The 12,673-nt window shown below is 38.7% G+C and overlaps 1 protein-coding gene across 4 annotated transcripts in view; it reads right to left on the reverse strand.

Annotated features, from left to right (window-relative positions):
- Positions 1-12,673, reverse strand: part of SNX25 (sorting nexin 25) — an 80,263-nt gene that overhangs the window by 38,693 nt on the left and 28,897 nt on the right. For all 4 annotated transcript variants that reach the window (XM_042468201.1, XM_042468203.1, XM_042468204.1 and 1 more), the window contains exons 4-5: positions 4,648-4,820; positions 3,359-3,545 (exon numbers count right to left, since the gene is read on the reverse strand). In XM_042468201.1, coding sequence (XP_042324135.1) covers positions 3,359-3,545; positions 4,648-4,820 — 360 coding nt within the window. The remainder of the gene's footprint in view (positions 1-3,358; positions 3,546-4,647; positions 4,821-12,673) is intronic.

Consider the following 12,673-nt stretch of genomic DNA (forward strand, 5'->3'; position numbering starts at 1 on the left):
GTGATCTTGCAAATGCTATGCCTGTTTGGAAGTGGGAAATGTAGTTTTCAAAGGCACAAAGGACTGCCTGTGGTCTTGCAAATGCTATGCCTGCTTGGGAGTGGGAAATGTTCTTGTAGAATTGGGGGGGGGGGGGGGTTTGGCCAGAAAGAGAAGTACATTTCAGCCTTCTGTCTAGGAATAATGCCAAAATGTCCTCCATTTTGAGCATGCCTAAGAAACATGCATTTATATTAACATTTAAAAAAAATTATCAATTTTTTCATGTGTCCTCCATTTTTTTAAAAAAAATGTGTCCTACATTTGAAAATGTGGCCCTACATTTGTCCTACATTTGTCCCAGTTTGGAGGTCCTGCCTTATGGCAACCCTACATATACAGGTACTACTTCCAGTTGGGGAAGAGGGGTATTGGCCATATGTAGATGTAAATGGGGGCCCCAAAAGTAAAAACTCTGAGTACAACAGTACAAATAATGAAGTTTGATACCACTTTAAGTGCTGTCATTCCATCCTATGGAATCCTATGGTTTGCAGTTTTATAAGGTCTTTGGTCTTCTCTGCCAAAGCATGCTGTTGCCTCACAAAACTACAAATCCGAGGATTCTGTACAACATAGCCATAGCATTTAAAATGGTGTCAAACTGCATTATTTCTACATTGTAGATGCATCTGACAACAGAGCAATATCATGAAAGCAATGTGATATTGCTATTATAAAAGACTGACTGTAAACACCACAAGAAGAAGAGAGGGTTTCTTTCTTTTTCTTCTGGAGTAATATGAGATAACAAACTAAACGGAAGCTTTTATCCAAAAACAAAAAAGGAAGGAAGGAAGGCTCCACAAATGTGCAGAAACTGTCCTTGGGTAGGTAACATTAGAGAGAACAATTTACACTGTCCTAAAGAGAACTGATAAAACATATGGTGACATTACTTGTCTCCATAGCAGCAGGTTATTTTTTGGTTGAATAAAGCACACTCATTACTGTTATTAAAGTAATGAACTCCACATTAATTTAGATTTTAGATCTATTCAAGTTATTTCTGCTGTCAGCAACCCTGCATTACTAGCTAAAATATGGAAAGGGGCAATGAAGTAGCTGAGTAACAAAATAATTTAATGCAATCCCCTAATGTACTTTCTCACAGAAAATATAATTTATTTCTTATCTTTTGTTTTGTCACATTTATCCAGCCTTTTATGTTCCACTTGGACATATTAACATACAGAGTAATCAGAAGCATTTCAAACAGAAATGAGACTTGATCCAATAACGTAATCTATCTGTATATTCTCCCATTGCTTTTGTCCTGACAAGCTAATGTATACAAATTTGTTTACTTTTCTGTGGACATAGTATATGAATATGGGACTGTGTGTCTCTTCAGAGTTCCAAACTTTTTGTTGAATAAGCATATAACTATAGAAATTATGCAACAGCTTCCATTAACTTGAATGAGAATGGCTAATGGTCACAGATTTTGGAAACTGTAGTCTACTATCATTTGGAATTCCTCGGGTTTCTCACGCCTGCGCTAAAACCTCCAGATTTACACAATCTGAACATTTAAGATTCAGAATACATGTGGGCCCGATCCTTACTTGGCAATGGCATGAGACAGTCCTGAGTCAACGAAGCAAATTTAGGAAATCTATCAACTGATGATGGTCCCAAAATAAGAACCTCAGAAGTCAAAATTCCTCAATACTCAGAAGCTTTGGCATTGCAAAAAGACAAGAGAAGACCCTCAGAGAAAGCTTTTCTAGACATTTTGTTTTGCAGATTTCCTCATTTGAATCTGAGAAGATTAGAATGATCAAGGTGGCAAACAGAAATAATTCCCTGAAGGACCCATGATTTTTTTTATCTAGAGCCACTGGAGTTGAAAGCACAAGCTTGAGAAAAAACCCATCATTAAAAAAAATCAACACAGAATTGTCAGAAAGGTATTAAGCAATGTCTTTGCCTCATCAAATCTGATAAGTCAGCAACGTCTCAAATTGCCTTTAAGATTAGTCTCTTTTTAACCTTTGTTGGAGTAACAGAGGTTTAAATTTGGTAATCTTGAGGGATCCTAGTCTCAATGACTGTTTTTCCTTCCTTCTTCCACCTGCCTTGAATCTTATTCTTGAGCCCAGGGCATTATTACTTCATCCCTCTGAAAGGATATTTTGCTTCTGTCTTCCCAGATTTCTCTCTCTCTTCTTCATAAGCGAAAAACCCAAGAGCTTCTCAGTACAGATCCCCAGGCCTAATGAGATTGAATGTATGTAAAATTACAGCAAAAGACTGCTTTATATTTTAACTTTCACTCAGCAATGCCACTCAGACTGATTTAATGTTGGAAACCGCTGTGATCTGTATTGGAACAGCGGTATACAAATAAAATTATTATTATTATTATTATTATTATTATTATTATTATTATTATTAACCATCATATACATATTGCAACTGAACTGTCAGATCAAAAGCTAGTGTATGTATGAATTACACTAAAATTACCTTAAATTGAAGAACTAATATACTGTATAAAAGAAGAGATAGTTATCACAGGAGCTAGAATTTAAATCTGGCAATGGGATCTAACCTGCCAGAGTCAAATATGCTGAGGCCCTAAACTATGTCAAATAAAATAAATTACTAAAACCAAGTTGAAAGTTATTGCTTTTTTCACTTTAGAAGCCTTGCATAACTTGAGACCCTACACATTTGGTTACAGTACTTAGTTTGTGTGCTACTCCAGTTCTGCTAATCTAGTGATTTATGCAGGACTTTCTGTGCTCAGATTTCAGAATTCTTTTCAGGTAGAAAAAGAATTAAGACTAAGTAATATTATCCTCAATGGCTAGCAGAGGTCTCTGGACTGCTTTTGCCAGATATAAATCCTTGTAGCCTATCCTGCTTCTGTATGATTGAAAAGGCAAAATCTTCTGCCTCATGCTCTTGACTACAGAAACCCCAAGCAGAAGGTATCCCGCTTGTTTCTAGTGAGTTCTCCAGTTTGGCCCTAATACGTATTTCACACATGCTGGAATTTATCTGTTCTCCTTCTGATTTTTCATTTTGCTCCTGACTTATGCTGCATCTGCAGTGCAGAAAGAATCCAGTTTGACTCCACTTTAACTGCCATGGCTCAATGCTAATTTTGGGAATTATAGTTTTGAGAAATATTTAGCATTCTCTGTCAAGGAGCTCTGGTGCTACAACGAATTATAATTTCCAGAATTCCATAGCATTGAGCCATGTTAAAGTAGTGTCAAACTGGATTATTTCTGCAGTGTGGCTGCAGCCTTAATGAATGGCAGTAAAGGTATTCTGGTCTGAGTGTTCTAGGAAAAACATTGGATACCTTAGTTGTTTTAGGAATTCAACATCAGAGTTGCTGTTAATGAGCTTGATGAACTCTTCATAAGAAGGAGCGTATGTGTAGGCTCGTTTGTGATGTTCGTTCACCTGTTCTCTGTACTCCATCTGGGCAAGCAGCATCTGGTTAATGTAGTTTGGATCACTCAGCAGTTCCACCATAGGTTTCAGCACTAAAGCAACAATAACAAAATGATACATCAGAGAAAACTTGTATCTTTGCATCTGACAGGATCAGTCTATCATGCTAGATACAAATATTGACTGAAACATAAAAAAATAAAATTACATCTCATTACTATTAATTTTTCAGTGTAAGCAGACCCTACAGTGTTCAATGAGACTTACTACCAAGAAGCACGCATTAGATTGCAATCTTAACAGCTTTTCACAGAAACAGCCAGAGGTGGAACACAACCTTAAACTAATAAAGTGGGCCCTTCTTTTATGTGGGGGATCTGCTCCAGACCACCACCACCAACCCCCCACATAAAAGAAAAAGCGCGTAAATTCAAGCCCCATTAGAAGTAATGGGGCTTGTGCTTGCCACGCGGTGCAATGTGGCACCGTGCGCGTGCACTACAGCCACACGCTTCATTACTTTTTCTGGGGCGCACAAGCCTTTTTTCCAGCACAGCTTCCAGCATATGCTGGAAGCCACGTATGACGCGGGCACACTGTATCACAAAAGTCTGAAAATCCAGTTTCTGAAACTATGGTTAAGACAAACTTGTCAAACTGGATTTATAACACTGAAAAAGATTAGAGCTGCAAATGTTAAATTGATAATCACACCTTTCGTTGATGCAGGCAGATTTAAGATCAGTAGGATTACAATGTTAGTGCATCATAAAAATGAGGAAGGGAGCCTGAGGAATAAAAGCTCATGCTAACATAAAAACCAATGAGTCTTAAAGATGCTGCCACATTTTTTTCCTCCCTCTTCCTTCCTCTTTTCTATGCTGTAAGAGACTAACACATCTATTTCTTTAACTACCACCAAGGTTAGTGCATATGTGTTTATTCTGTGTAACTTTTGGCCCAATGCTTATCAAAAAAGACCAAAATGCAAAAATTCCCAGATTCAAACCCAGATAGACCTGAGAAAGTATTGTTTGTGTATACCTATGACATGGGTTGTCTGTATACACAAGATATACAGTTTATACAGAAAACCTGGCTTTAAAATTTAATGCTAAGTAACATATGGATTGATTTTATTATTGCAAGCTCTTAATCTATGCAAATGCTTAACCATCACTTAATGACAACTACCTTTTGATGCAAGTATTTCCGCAAGGACTATGCGCAAGCTTAAAGACCGGGCATCCTTTGAGGGCAGAAGACAATATACTAGAATTTGAGAACATGCTTGCAAGAATCTGTCTTCATCAACTGAATTCTTCAAACAAGGGTGCAGTAAAAATGGCCGTGGTTGCTCTTCCAGTCTAGAAAGGATTGATAAAGATTAGCTATATACAAAAAAGTATGAAAAAAACTTTGACTTTGCTATATTTATGTCACTTGTGATGTAACTGTACATTTCCTCTCTACAATCCCTTGCTTTCTCTCTCATTCATCCTAGAAATAAAATAAAAATGCATTTTCCAACCACTTAGGCCATGTAAAATTAACAGGGTTACCGAAATTTTTCAAGTTCTCTCTCTCACACACTACACACATGTGCGAACATTTTGACCAACAAATATTTATACACAATACTAAATAATGTAATGGAGGGAAATGAGCTTGTGTGTGCTTCACTTCATGTGCCCCCACCCCACCTCAATTCCTTTTCCACCTCTCTTGCAAGGCCACAAGGTGGCATTCAGCTTTTCCTTCATTTTAGACTAACTGTAACTTATCACTGTTATCGTCAGACTCTGACTGTGGTCATCCTCATCTATGACTCCTTTTTTTTTAAACCTACCTGTCTTTAAACTATAGTTGGCTGGTTTTTAAAATTAAACCACAAGATTTGACTTCTGTGCTATCACTACATTGTGATTACTGTAATCAAAAACAGAATCTTAAGTTTCCAAACTCCTCCTCACAGCTGCAGCTAGAGGCAGGCAGGGGAAGTATATGAGTCCAACACTTGCACCAATTCATCTTCCTAATTCCAAACCACAATTTAGCATTGTGTTAAAACGCAGCTAATACATCCAATGTCTTGTGTGTAGGCCCATGATGGCAGACCTATGGCACACGTGCCCATTCCTCCTTCTTCTTGCCTTTTCTTGGAAGCCAGAAAATGGCGCTGGGGAGAAGGCTCCAGAAGCGTGCACCTCTGGCTCCTCCTCCCAGCGCTCTCACGGAATTTAGCTGCCTCTTCAAGAGAGCTTGAGGCCAGGAAAAGGGCAGAGGAGCGACTGGTGTGTGACAGTGACTCTTCCCTAGGGACCTTGGCTGGCCTCCAGCTATCTCCAGATAGACAGCTGGGGGCAGGAAAAGGTCTGTGGAGAAGAGGGATGGACGTGTGCCCACTCCTCCTCTTCCCCACTTATCTGTCCTGACCCCCCAATGGGCTCCAGAGCACCTTTTGGGGGTCAGGAAAGGGCCGGGAAGAGGAGGACTGAGCGTGTGCCCATGGGTCTACCCCCCACAGGCTTTTGCTGACCCACAGCTGTCTCTCAGAGATAGCAGGGGGCTGGATAGAAGTCCCACCCTGGCATGCAGCCCCATCCTGGGGGGTAGAAGCCCCACCCCCGGCATGCGAACCTGAAAAGGTTTGCCATCACTGGTGTAGGCATTCAACACAATTTACTCAGGACAGTGGGATGGAGATGGAATTCTGTTCAGCTGTTAAGTGGCCTTCAAATCCTGTAACATCCTAAAACAGTGGTTCTCAACCTTCCTAATGCCGTGACCCTTTGATATGGGTCCTCATGTTGTGGTGACCCCCAGCCGTAAAATTATTTTCATTGCTATATGCAAATATGTGTTTTCCTATGGTCTTAGGCAACCCCTGTTAAAGGGTCGTTCAACCCCCAAAGGGTTGGGAACTACTGTCCTAAAAATATAACAAATCAAAATTCAAAATATGGATTTAGATACAAGATAATGAAAATAAAAAAAGACTATCGTAAACTACCACTTGCCTGGCTGCCTGTAACTTCTAACATTTGCCTTTATGGCCTAGAGTCAAGGCAAACCAAGAGAGAATCACAGGCTTGTTCATCATAGGCCATATTAGGAGTGGTGGTGAAGTTCACCCAAGCCAAACTCAAAAATGAACAGAGGAAAGTAAAGGGGGTCAGACTGTATTCTGAGCTAAATAACATCTCCTAGCTTCCTACCCTCACCCTGTGCTAACCTGTCTATATAGTCCTCACCAACACAAACACACACAGACACACACACTCCAACCACATTTCATATTTCTATTTATAGAGTAGCAGCAAAATGAGTAAGCAAAGTCATTCAGGGAGGAACGTAGTGGGATTTTCCTACCTATGTTTGCCATTCCCCATTATATTTGATAGTGACTTCACAGAAACGTTGAAGGAATGACATTGTCTTGTGTTTCATTATGGTATGTGTAAGATGCTGGGGCAATAAGAAGAAAATGGAAAAGAATTGGGAGGAAGATTGTCCTCTTTTCCATGTATCATCAATATTTTTCACCCTTTCTCCTCCCTGCTCCATTTCCATATTTGCTGAATCTTTAAAAAACAACAACCATAAAACTGAAGGCTGGGACTGGCTTTTTTAAAGTGATGTGGAAAGGCACTCAGTGTTGTTTACAGCTAAGCAGTTAGTACAAATGCTTTAAATAAATAAATACTGCTCCTCTTCTGGAAAAGGGAAAGTGTGTATTTGACTGAGGTGGTAGTTTTAGCAGAATATGAAGGGCTCCTGCACCTGGATAGGATCCAGAATTGTTTTGTGTAGGTCTTTCCAACCCATAGTCTTCTTCCACCAAGCTAAAAAAGAAGACTGCAGGGTCATTCCACATATCTACAACCTGTGTCATACTAGAAGGCCTGCTAACCTGTGGTCTTATCTGCAGATCTGTTAAATCTAAATTTGCACAGAACACCCTGTCATTAGGTTTACTATAACTTTCCCAAAAAAGGTTTTAAAAAGACAATGAAGATCATATCATATCTTCCCTACAATGCAAAAGGTCAAAGTAATTAGATACCAGATAAGTGACTCAATGGTGACAATGTCAGAAGGTCGAAATAGGGAAACTGTAAATAATCTCCTGGGGGAAAGGAAAAGTATAAAGCTTCTGAACGGAAAGAAAACAAATTAAAAACCTCTCCTCCAAAGCAGTAATTTGTTAGCTATCCTGCAGCTCAAAGGAAAAGGAGCAAGCAAAGAAAGCTACTCAGAAAAAAAGGAAAATGTAAAGAGGGAGGAAAGCATGCAGAAGTGTATGAAAAAAATCAAGCATGAAACTTCTCCAATTTTTGTGGCAGGGTGGTTAAGTGGCAATGACGGTCTTCAGTTTGCACAATATGAGGTATGAGTTCAAATTATTTATTTAATAAGTAAAACAAAGAAGCAAGTGGCCTCAAAACACAGTAGCAGGACTGGGAAAAGACTATTTACCAGAGACCTCAGAGAAGAGCTGCCATTTAGAATAAGGAATCACAGTAGGGACAAATGTTCCAGTTTAGTACCAGTTTTATACATAATATGTACAAGTACACTGTATTACAGCCAGATTATACATTAATTCTGAATTTTATAAGAATTTATATGCATATAACTTGTTTCATCTTTCATAGGTTTGTTAAATTTACCCTAAACCTGTTTGAACATTTTTGTTGTTCTTGGTTTAATGTTGTTTGTAAACTGAAATAAATAAAAGGTTGGGTTTTTTTTAAGTTAAGAAACATAAAATAATCTCAATCCTGACATGCTACCATCCCAGTGTCATCCTCCCACACATCTCCATTTTGCACATCAGTCATGCATGCATTTAAAAGTCACTCTTCCTATGCTTGGTACAAGAAATGATTAAAATATAGTAGGTCACCTTAAAATTTGACCAAATTGCCCAGAAAAGCCCATTTATCAATACCACCAACCAATTAACCAGTTTTACAAACCCTTCCATTCACCTTCACCTGCCTTCTCCTTGACTTACTACCCACTTGGTAGTGCTCAGATTTTGCTACATTTTCCAAGGACTTGCCACATTCCTGCCCACCCTTGAAGTAAAACAATGAAAATAAACCACAGCAAGTACTGCTATGATGCAATTTTATCTCTGATAATCAAATATTTTCATCCAAATACTTTCACAGAGAAACAAATACATATTTTTCAATAGCACCAAAATATATTTTACAGTTTTCCTGCATAAAATATTAAGCAAAACTTTTTGTTATAATAACAGAATGGAACATTATTATTTCAGTTCATCTTATTAAAAAGCCATCACTCTACAGAGAAGCTTTCAATGAGAAGTCCCCACTGTGCAAGTACCTTATAAAAAGGTCAGAGTTAAATCCACTTTTCCATTTCCAGTCAGTAAAATGGTTTCAGTAAGTGGTTGCATGCAGAGGGCAAGCATATACTGGACAGGCTTCTCTCACCAGGTACTTGAAAAACCCTTCTGCAACTCACAGTGAAAGAAAGTACAGTACTCAATAAGGTTTTGACATGTTCTCATAATGTATCATTTCAAGCCAGCAAAAAGGTAGAGGAGAAAATAATCAGAGTTAAAGTCCAAAATTTGCAACAAAGGCAGAATAATATAAAATAATATTTTATAAGAATCATACATAGACTTGGTCCAGCAGAATGCCTGAACCCAGCCTCTGAGTAACAAATGAGAATATAAGAGTGGGGGGGGGGGGAGAATGAGAGAATTCCTTCTTATAAGTTCACCAAATTGCACAGGACTAGTCCAGAAATAGTGCTAAGCCATGGTTTAAGGTTATTAAGATGAGAATGAAGCCAGAATAAACTGAGGGAGGGACTAAATTGTTGCTCACCATTCTTTTTCTGCAACCCCTATATTCTCCCTAAAAATTAATGATTAAAGAAAAGAGAATTGGATTCGAAAGAAACACATGCTTCCTATTAAACCATCCCAGCTTAAGTGAATGCTTTGGCTGCAAAGAGAGGCAGAGGACATTTAACTCCCCAATCACAGAAACAAGAAATGAGCGGGGAGTGGGGGGAGATTGCATTTTAGCCACTTCTAGTGTTGAGAAAGGGCCAGATGAACACATTATCAATTGCATCCCCTAAGCAAACATTACTCAGAGTGGAGGTCCACAGATGAATCCTGGCTCACAAGTCATCAACTGCTAGTATATATGGTGAATTTCCAAGAAACTATGAAAGTATGATAGCAGACATTGCAAATACAGTGGCCTTTGTTATACGTTGGGGTTAGGTTCCAAGATGCCCCGTGGATAACAAAATCCGTGTATGCTCAAGTCCCATTAAATATAATGAAATAGCAAAATGGTGTCCCTTATAAAAAATGGAAAACAATGGTTTGATATTTGAAATTTATACTTTTTTTGAACATTTTCAAACTGTGGATGCTTGAATCTGTGTATAAAAAATCTGTGTATAAGAAGGGCCAACTGTATGGTACTAACCCCTGACACATTGGGGAAAAACACAATTGTTTGTTTTTAGCGTGCTACATTATTTAGTGTGATAAGAACTAGTCCTTGGAAGGACCATGCAAGGCCATGTGAGAGCAAAGAACAAGCCCTTTGTCTCCCCTCAACCAGCAAAACTCTGGCTCTTTATATTACCCTTTGCTAAGAACGGGGACATTTCACAACTTTGCATCCTTAACTATGCTTGGATGGAAAGTAGTGTAGGGGTCAGCTATACAAGGGAAAGGATTCTCTAGCTATACTTGAGAAAAAATATATAAGGCTGCCTTTAAAGATTTCATAGAAGAACTTGTTTAGAAAGTAAGGCAATACAAACCTCATACCACCAAGATCTCTCACACACAAAAATTTAGTCATGACCTTTTACAATGAAACCTGCCAATGTATGTATTTTAGCTTCATATTTCTCTAAATGCAACATTTCAAAATAAAAATAGTCATAAGATAAATCAGACAGGCATTCTCGACTACAGCAATAAATCTAAATGCCGCTTTCCACATCATTTCTACCAGGACTTCGACACATCTTCACAATGAATTGCCATAAGTTACCTAAGCCTAAGGGTAAACAGGTGGCTGTATATCTTGGGAGAATAATGGAATTAAAATATGTTTCAACTGTTAAAAGCATTGTGATTTAAAAGATCTAAATTAAGCTGCTAGAATGAAAATAAATAATAATTAATGTTTCTCTTAAATTTGCTAAGACAGAGAACCTAGGAAGTAGGCCAGATACTTTCATGTACTTGAAAATTTTTTGACATGACTTAAGATTGTCTTTTCACATGTTTTCACATCCATTACATTCATAAAAATGACTATTGCAAAAGCTATTAAGGAAGGGGTGGTGTAGAAAAAGAAAATGGTACAAGCCGTACTCCTTTGGCTTAGTTCTGAAGTATGTTAATTCTTTTCACAACAGAGCTGAGATGTTTTACAAGAATTTATCAAGCCTTCAGAATATCAGAAGCATTACATTTGCAAATGATTCTTTCAAAGACATGAGCAACAGCAAGTATGCTCAAAACTGAACTGAACATGCAACTAAATTTTTTTTATCTTGAATTGTTACCCAAGACTGTCAGAAAGTTAAAAAGTAACTACATAATGAAACAAAATGTGGGGGGGGGGACCTACCAATCAATACTATATTATTGTTTGCAAACAAAAATGTATATTTGCATCTATCCTCTGCCTAAAATCTGTGTTAACATTACATTTAATACAGGAAAGAAAATAGTATAGGTACCACTGAAACCTCATAAGCAACCCGTTAGGCCCCCTAACCTCCTCAGACAGAATTCTTGTATTTAACTCTGTCAGAAAGATTTTAAGCAGAGGAATAGCAAAAAAAAAAGCATACCATATTGCTTAGAGGTAACATAAATAGCAACTTTAATAAATGACAACCTTAACAAAGCATTTAGCATCCATGTTATAAAGCACATAGATTCTGGTTCAAAACACACTTTAACTGGTCTGAAACTGAATTATTTCTGCAGTATGCTTTGGACCTCAGTGATGTCCAGCTGGGAGCTCTTGTCCAAATTAGAGTATTGTGCTATAATAAATAAATAAAAAATAAAACTTTTATTTATATCCCGCTTTTCTGTGACAAGACAATCAAAGCGGCTACAACATGTTAAAATCCACATTTACAAACTTATGTCCCAAATTCCTCCCCCTTAAAACAGGATTAAACAAATTAAAATTAAAACAGCTATTAAAAACACAATAATATACAGCGAGGACAGAGCGGTAGGCTGATACATGATGTGGGGGGCAGTCATTCTGTGGCCGGGCACTTTTATTCAGGAAAGGTCTGCCGGAAAAGATCCGTCTTGACAGCTTTTTTAAAGCTGTCTAAGCTGGCAATTTGACGGATCTCGTTTGGCAGACCGTTCCATAGTTTGGGAGCAATTGCAGAGAAGGCCCTGTGGGAGGTAGCAGTTAAATCTGGTTTTTAAAAGCTGCAATAGATTCCTCCCAGAGGACCTGAGGGTGCAGGGCGGATTATATGGAAGCAGGTGATCCCTCAAATAGGTTGGACCCAAGCCATGTAGGGCTTTAAAGTTTATAACCAACACCTTGTACTGTGCCCGGAAACTAATAGGCAGCCAGTGATGAGATTTTAAGATGGGTGTTAATTCTGTCACTTGTAGTTTTTCCGGCGACCAGCCTTGCTGCCATATTTTGCACTAGTTGAAGTTTCCGGACTAGGCACAAGGGTAGCCCCATGTAGAGCGCATTACAGAAATCAAGTCGTGAAGTTACCAGTGAATGTACAACAGTTTCTAGGTCCTTTACTTCCAGGAAAGGGCGCAGCTGGCATATCAGCCGAAGCTGATAACAGGCGCTCCTGATCACCGCATTCACCTGATTTCTCATGTGAAGCGACGGATCTAGGAGCACCCCCAGACTGCGAACACAGTCCTTTGTGGAGAGCGTGGCCCCATCTAGGACTGGAGGTTTCAACCCTATACCTGGTTTGGGGGCCCCTACTGTAAGTACCTCTGCATTGTCTGGATTCAGCCTGAGTTTGTTTTTCCTCATCCAGCCCATTACCGCTTCAAGACACTGATTGAGGGGAGAAATGCTATATGTTGTCATAGCTGCTGATCGGGACATGGAGAAATATATTTGGGTGTCATCAGTGTACTGATAACACCCTGCCCCATGTCTGCGAATGATTTCCCCCAGCG

This window comes from Sceloporus undulatus, chromosome 5, assembly GCF_019175285.1.
Source record: "Sceloporus undulatus isolate JIND9_A2432 ecotype Alabama chromosome 5, SceUnd_v1.1, whole genome shotgun sequence".
Taxonomy (NCBI): domain Eukaryota; kingdom Metazoa; phylum Chordata; class Lepidosauria; order Squamata; family Phrynosomatidae; genus Sceloporus; species Sceloporus undulatus.